Source organism: Carassius auratus, unplaced genomic scaffold, assembly GCF_003368295.1.
Source record: "Carassius auratus strain Wakin unplaced genomic scaffold, ASM336829v1 scaf_tig00040861, whole genome shotgun sequence".
Classification (NCBI taxonomy): Eukaryota; Metazoa; Chordata; class Actinopteri; order Cypriniformes; family Cyprinidae; genus Carassius; species Carassius auratus.
This window is the reverse complement of record NW_020526614.1, coordinates 45,323-53,677: the sequence shown is the minus strand read 5'-3', so window position 1 is coordinate 53,677 and position 8,355 is coordinate 45,323. Positions and strand designations below refer to the sequence as shown.

At 38.4% G+C, this 8,355-nt stretch overlaps 1 protein-coding gene across 1 annotated transcript in view; it reads left to right on the top strand.

Annotated features, from left to right (window-relative positions):
* The first annotated feature begins 1,703 nt into the window (after nucleotides 1-1,703).
* The window catches only part of LOC113084885 (protein diaphanous homolog 2-like), a 33,004-nt gene continuing 26,352 nt past the window's right edge, over nucleotides 1,704-8,355 (top strand). The window contains exons 1-2 of the mRNA XM_026255023.1: nucleotides 1,704-1,916; nucleotides 6,211-6,450. Of these exons, the coding sequence (XP_026110808.1) occupies nucleotides 1,710-1,916; nucleotides 6,211-6,450 (447 nt within the window). The 5' untranslated portion in view covers nucleotides 1,704-1,709. The remainder of the gene's footprint in view (nucleotides 1,917-6,210; nucleotides 6,451-8,355) is intronic.

The window sequence follows — 8,355 nt, the reverse complement described above, 5'->3', positions numbered from 1 at the left end:
AAAACCAGAGAGACATGGAAGAAAACGGAAGACAACCATCAAAATGGATAGAAGAATAACCAGAATGGCAAAGGCTCAGCCAATGATCACCTCCAGGATGATCAAAGACAGTCTGGCGTTACCTGTAAGTACTGTGACAGTTAGAAGACGTCTGTGTGAAGCTAATCTATTTTCAAGAATCCCCCGCAAAGTCCCTCTGTTAAAAAAAAGGCATGTGCAGAAGAGGTTACAATTTGCCAAAGAACACATCAACTGGCCTAAAGAGAAATGGAGGAACATTTTGTGGACTGATGAGAGTAAAATTGTTCTTTTTGGGTCCAAGGGCCACAGGCAGTTTGTGAGACGACCCCCAAACTCTGAATTCAAGCCACAGTACACAGTGAAGACAGTGAAGCATGGAGGTGCAAGCATCATGATATGGGCATGTTTCTCCTACTATGGTGTTGGGCCTATTTATCGCATACCAGGGATCATGGATCAGTTTGCATATGTTAAAATACTTGAAGAGGTCATGTTGCCCTATGCTGAAGAGGACATGCCCTTGAAATGGTTGTTTCAACAAGACAATGACCCAAAACACACTAGTAAACGGGCAAAGTCTTGGTTCCAAACCAACAAAATTAATGTTATGGAGTGGCCAGCCCAATCTCCAGACCTTAATCCAATTGAGAACTTGTGGGGTGATATCAAAAATGCTGTTTCTGAAGCAAAACCAAGAAATGTGAATGAATTGTGGAATGTTGTTAAAGAATCATGGAGTGGAATAACAGCTGAGAGGTGCCACAAGTTGGTTGACTCCATGCCACACAGATGTCAAGCAGTTTTAAAAAACTGTGGTCATACAACTAAATATTAGTTTAGTGATTCACAGGATTGCTAAATCCCAGAAAAAAAAAATGTTTGTACAAAATAGTTTTGAGTTTGTACAGTCAAAGGTAGACACTGCTATTTTTTTGAACACACCCCTTTCAACTAATTGCCCAATTGCACAGCCTTAAGAGCGTGCATATCATGAATGCTGGGTCTTGTTTGTTTTCTGACAATCTACTGAACCTACTGGTAACTTGTTTGCCACGTAGCAATAAAAAATATACTAAAAACCTTGATTATTCTGGTTAGTAACATTGTACTGCTATTATTTTGAACAAGACTGTATGTAAAGCGGGCAAATTTTTAGTAGAAAACTTATCTCAAATATGCCCTTCCGTCATGAATTGTCTGAAAGGAAAAGAAAGACATAAACATCAGGGACATTTCAGTGACATATTAAATGATGTGGGGGTGAGGGTGGTATTTACTCCCTCATTTCTCATTCACCTTGAACGTCATTTGCTCAGCACTGTAAAATTTGAACCTCGGCTGAGCTCCAAGAGTAATGCTGTGCCGGGGTGAATTTTCCTTGGAGAGTGCTGACTCTATCCACCAACATGGTAGAAAGCTGATGAAAACAAAGATGGAGTCAAGATCAACATGAATATTTCCCCTTGAATTGAGCTGCCATAGATTTTTATAGCCCAATCAGGCCATGCTTGCTTAAAGAAGGTTTTTTTCTTCTTCTTCTTCTATGCTTTCTCTTCAATCTGAGATTGGCAGTGTGCAGTAATTGGGAAAGATGTGAACATTAGGGAGTCTCTATGTGAATCACAAGTGTATTTCAGACCACAAGCACAAGGCACAATAGAATATAAAGCTGTGGCCTCATTTAAACCATGCTGTACTGTCACTCATATCCCTGCGATGGTTCACCAAATGAGCAGGCAGCAGGTGTTTTCTCCTGTGGCACTGATGGGTGTGTTTGTACATTTTCTTTGCAGAACCTGATCAAAAACCTTCCGGAGCAGAAGGAGCTGAGCAATCTGGCCGAGCTAAAGAATGAATACGAGGAGCTTTGTGAATCAGAGCAGTTTGGAATTGTGGTGAGTACTGAGATTGTAGTCCTTAAAATCACTAGCACAACACCAGCAGATTTTAGGGCTCCAGAATAAATTTTTGACAAATGAGAAAAAGTGTACAAAATACATTTGTATTAGTATTATTTTGTTTAAATTAGTACTATATGAAAGTGTTTAGCTAAAGATGACCATTAAAAACAGAGCTTTGATGTAATAAATGGTACTGCAGATGTGAGGTGGAATCGATAAGCTAGACCTGTGATGCAGGGCAAGACTATAAGGTGGGTGTCATGCTGGAGCCATAATAAAGTAAATGTTTATCTTGACTTTTTTTCTTCCCAAAAAGACAGAAATACTGTTACAGACTGACATGTATGTGGCACAAATACTGTTCTGGATCATTAGAGGAACAGCATGAAAATTGGAAACAAAATTAAAGTAATTGATATAACAGAATTGAAAACACAGCACTAAATACCAGTGCCTCATTTTATTTTGAATCCATTACAAAAACGAACATAATGGTTTGCAGAAATTTCTGGAACCACTTCTGAGTCAGTGCCCTTTCACTGCATCCAATAAACTCCATCCAATAGACACTGACATACTGTATTGTGACATGTATTGGCAGTCACTGATGCTAATTTTACCTACTCCTAACCATTTTTTTTACATTTTTTTTATTCATGCAACATATTTTTTGTATTACCATACAGTACATAAACATTCATAAACAACATAAACATATTGCATAAACAACATGATAGTGTATATACTAAATTCTTAGTAAATTATAAACATCGACATCTGATAGTATATCAGTAAACATTGATCTAAACATTCCTAGACTGTAACATGCATCAAACTGCAGTGCAAACATTCACATTACTTTATATCTAAATAATATAATAAATCATATAAATTTTTTTATTTTTAGATTTTATAGATTTGATTTTATAGATTTGATTGATTTTAGTCTTATCTGTATCTGGGTATTTTAGGTTCTATTCTTTTTTTAGGTTTTTGGGAAAAACTGCAGTTAAATGTGCCGGCGCGCAGAGGGTTAAAGATGCTGCATTCAATTTACTTAGAATAAACTTTAAATGTAGATTTTAAATTTAATATTGATTTAAGAACTGCACCATAATCTTCTGCAACGGTTACACACACTAGCTGATTTTTGGATTCTAATAATTAATCAGTAGATGAATATAGAGGACGCCATGAGCAACCATCTGTTTCGAGCAATTCTGTAAACTAAAAAAAGGTAATTTGGTTCCTGAAATTTTTGTTACTGGTCAGTGTTTTATTCCGGGTGCAGCTATTTCCACGGTGCAGGTGCCAGACCCAGTGCCCAGTTTGGCATCATTCCATGCATTTCTGTTAACGAAATTACAACATCAGAGGCCAAACAAAACAGTTACACAAAACTTGTTCTCTTAACATTATAATCAACATCCAAACACACTGGGCTTGGCACAAGCACCAATAATTTACTGAAAAAGAGGGAATCTCACACTAAAAAGCATTTCAATTGCCTATCGATTTTATCCTTCTCATTTTCTTAGTCTTTTCTTCCCCTCTTCCTCTTTCAGTCTCTCTCCTTGGGCTCTGATTCACTATTTCCCCTCTACTTTTCGGCACACTCCAGAGCATAACCCTTCACACATCTCTGTTCCACTTCTGCCTATTTCTCTCCTCCACTCTCTTTCTCTCTCACTCTAATACCAAAATCACCCTCCTTTCCATTTCTGTTGTTGTTCACACCAATAGCTCTCTACTTCCTTGTGAAGGATTTTGAGCTGAAAAGCAGAATGCGGGGCAGCGGGAAATTGGGCACAGAGAGAGAGAGCGTGCAGGAGAAAGAAGACTGCCTTCAGGCTCAATGCAGGATCAGCGCTATTCAATATATAAAGAGACTTAGTAATGTATAATTAAAAGGCCAAGAATATAAAGGGCATTTTTTATGACAAGTCAAATCTAGTAGCCTGGTTGTGACTGACGGAAGCTATGATTTTGATGAATAATAAAAAGTAAGGCAGAGCTTTATTTTACTACAGAGCGTGATTAGGTCCTGAGTTCTTAGACTTCCTTCCTATATTGACAAATCCCATTAACGTTGGCCTTTGTCTTGACTCTGTCTCAAATATTTAAGTGTCTCTCTACATCACTTAGTTCTGCACAGTGCAAAGGTCTACATTTGATGTGATTCACACCTGGATTAAAGGCATAGTTCATCAAAAAGTGAAAATTCTGTTATCATTCAATCACTTTTGTGTCCTTCCAAACCCACCATGGCTTACTGTATTCCATGGGACACAAACGTAGATCTTCAAAAATATGTTTTTATTAAATTATAGCCAATATAATGAGCTTTTACCTCCTTTGCTCATCAGTGCCAGTGACAAATTTATCAGTGAATTGAGGACTCTGTTTGTTTGTTTTGTATATAGGTTTATTTATTTATTTTTTATTTTCTTGATTTATTTTTTAAAGGTGTTATATGATGCGACTTAATTTTTCTTTCTCTTTGGACTGTTACAAGCTCTTGGTGCATAAAGAAGATCTGTAAAGTTGCAAAGACTAAAGTCTCAAATCCAAAGAGATATTCTTTATAAAAGTTAATACTCGTCCACACCCCCTAAAACGGCTCGTTCTAACACCCCCCCTCCCCCCCATCTTTACGTCACTATGTGGGAAGATTTGCGTAACGCCCCCCAGATGTTCATGCAAAGAAAGAAGGCATACCTTTTATTCTGGTTGTAGTATTGTTGTTGCCGTCGTCGCCAGGTCGTATATATGTATTTATTTGTTTCCTTGATTGATTTGCTCTTTTGTAAGGCAACTACCAAAGAAAGGTGCTATTTAAAGAAAACAATAATAATTCATTCATTCAACAGTGGGTTTGAACTAAGTATCTCATAGGTGCGGCTTCCATAAACTTTTTTGTTGTCATTACAACTGGTGCCCATTTGGTTTTCTGTGAGTTTTGAACAAGAATATAATATATGATAATAATAAAACTAATAAATCAAATTATTTCAGGCACAGCAGAGTTATATTTGGAGCTGATGCATTCATTCATTGTAAAGAGAAGAGCATTCCATGTAACATTAGGAGGAGCGAATGATGACAGAATTTTCTACATGAGAACACTACTTTACAGTTGCAGTCAGATGTAGTCCTGTTATGCACAGGTTGATGCATACGCATCTTCTCTGATATTATGGCACATCTGACAAACCTGCCTTTGACAGCTGATTCACATAGGAATCAATTCAGAGCAGGGTAACAGAACAACCCTCTCACTCTCTCTCTCTGTTGTGTCTTTCACTACCTGAGTCTTTGGAGGGTGTAATGAAGCACGTTGTGACAGTCTCCTCCTGTGACTGAGCTCAAGGCGGGTAATATACAGGCAGGCTGTGGAAGCACCTCATCAACACCACCTCGCACTGCTCCTTGGGGAAATAAGTCACTCTCAGCTTGTCTTCCGTCAGAGCTGTCACCAACTCACCCTCTTTTATTGTGATTTCCTCTTATACAGAGAAATCAAATCTGGATGTGCAGGGAGGAGGTGGGGCTGGGCTGTGAACGGGGGCGTGGGGCAGACTCAGGGTTTTTTGATTGGCAACTTGCTCATAAAGATGAATAAATGTGAGTGGTAATGGTACACCCAGACTCGTCTCTGGTCTGCCTGTGAGCGTCGGATTATGCAGAAATCTAGAGCCAGAGTGTCTGAGGTCGCCCTCCAACAAGTAGCTCCTGTAGGATCCATGTTGTTGTTGTTTTGTCTCCTTGCTTCTTCCTTTCCTCCTCCTCCTTGCTGTCTTTTAACTGAAATGTCATCTTACTCCAGAACCAAACCAGTTATATTGTTGCTGTCATTACGGTTAAATGTAATTATAGGTGAAAGGGAGAATCTGACATTTATTTTTTACAAGATTTGTAGCAAAATTTCTGTTTACTGTGTTAACAATTGTACGGTTAACTTCTTAATTTTGTTTATGGGCTTTTTTTTTTGTTACTGTGCCACAGCTCTTTTCTGATTTTTTTAACCTTGTTTCTGGTTTTATTGCGAGTGATTCATCTTGTGTGCAGTTTTATTAAAAAAAAGAAGAAAAAAAAAGAAGAAGAAAGGTTTAGTTAGGTTTAATCAAAATGTAGTAACTTGCTGTTCCTTTTGTGCTTTAGGCCAAGCTAAATAGCTATTTAGTCATCAAATGAATACAATAACCAATTCCATATTCCAAAAGCAATATTTGTGTGTTTTGTGATAGCTAAGGATGTTTAGCTTTAAGTTGTTCTTTCTCCATTTCAGATGAGCTCAGTCAAGATGTTGCGTCCCCGACTGAACGGTATCATCTTCAAGCTGACGTTTGAGGAGCAGGTAAACAACATCCGGCCTGACATCATGAATGTGACATTCGCATGCGAGGAGGTGAAGAAGAGCGAAGGTTTCAGCATGATCCTGGAACTGGTGCTGCTGATCGGAAATTACATGAACTCTGGCTCCAGAAACGCTCAGACATTCGGCTTCAACATCAGCTTCCTCTGCAAGGTACCACACAGAATCCCTTATATTTTATTTCTGAAAGTACTCCTAATTCCAATTATACGTTCTACACTGTGTTCACAATAACAACTTAGAGAACTTTGATTACCTCATGAATCATCCCACAAAGGGTTTGAACCTACGATCTTTTGGGCACCAGACCAGAAAGCTTCTACTTTACCATTTGCCATTTAGAAGATACTTTTATCGAAAGCAACTTGGAGTGCTCATCTTGCAGGCACAGTAACCCTGGAGTAACACAGTGTTGATGGATCATGGATCATCCCTTGTGGGTCTAGAACCTACAACCTTCCGGGTACAAACCCAGAACTACTGAGCAGGGCACATGCATACTTAACCTCAGGTTACAAGCATCTGCTAAATGACAAGTAGAAAAGTAGAAACCTGTTTAAGCGGCAGATTTACATTAAGCTGAAATTGTCATTAAAAAATATGCCTATTAGCTGCAATAGACATCTTGGATTTAGTGATTGGTGTCAGTTATAGACAAACGTGACAGTTCCATCCCAAAAGACCAAAATACAAGTGTGTGTTTCTGTGTTTATTTATAGAGCTGGCAGGTAGGCCTCCCTACTGAGATCATTGTAACTGTTACCAGAATGTGTATGAATGCTGTAACTGCTGTTGTTGTGTATGTAAGACGGATGTCTGGCTGTGTGTTTTACAAGCTGATTTGGATGGTCGAGCCATTTGGTCCCACTATGAAAGACAGCCGCCCCCCTGCCAGTGTTCCCAGGCAGCCAGAACTACAGCGTCACTCTTAGTTATGTCTCTTTGCTGGCCTTGTCATCTGTTCAGAGTCATACCAGATGCTGCTGGGACACAGGTGTCCCATCCACAGTGGTTTAAGCTGGAGCCAGTTGTGGCATATCATATATTTTTTTTCGAGCACATACAAACCTGTTTCCAAAGGCCACTGAATTACAGTGTGACACTAAGGAATATAAAAAAATAATAATAATTTTTAAAAAGCTGTGGCGGTTACATTTAAGAGTTTTATAATGTGATTTTTAATCAAGGTTTGCTGTTGCACTACTCTCTAAAACACCTCAGTACCACCACAAGCTTGAGCTCATAAACATACGAGCTATTGATGAACATATCACTTTCTCTTAAAGGGGTCCTATTATGCTTTTTCACTTTTTCAGCTTTAGTTAGTCTGTAATGTTGCTGTTTGAGCATAAAATATATCTGCAAAGTTACAAAGTTGCAAGTCCACTTAAAAAAAGGAGATATTTTATTCAACAGAAATCACTTTTTAAAAAAGTACAATAAACGACTCGTTTGGATTACAACACATATTTTCCAGGATTTGTGATATCACAAAGATCGAGGAATGGGACGGGACCTGGTTGAGCTGCAATAGAGATGTTTTATCACTATGTTGCAGACACTTTCCCAAAGCAGAAAAACTTAGAGTGGTTACAATCATCCGGGTTTTAATCGCGCTCAAATTTATTTGATATTGATGCAATATTTACAATGAAGCTGGCAGGTGGCTATGGTAAGGGACGTGACATTTCCCGACAAGTACTACCAATCACAACACACACTGGCCCAGATAACCAATCACAGCACATTTTGTATTTCAGAAGGTGGGCCTTTATTTGATACATTTGATAACTATTCCAGCCCTTCATGCCAGACTGGGGAGAGAGGTGTAAAATGTTTTTTTTTTTTTTTTTTTTTTTTTTTTTTTTTTTGTGAGAGAATGTTCTAGTACACCCCCAAAACAAAATCAAGACTTTGTAAAAGAGCATAATAGGACCCCGTTAGAGTGTGCTTGCATGGAAATTGTCACTTAATTAAAAATGAGGATGAATATGGTGTCAAAAACTGCATGAACATGCATTTTCATGAGGAAGTCCTTCACCTCTTTCTTTCAGCTCC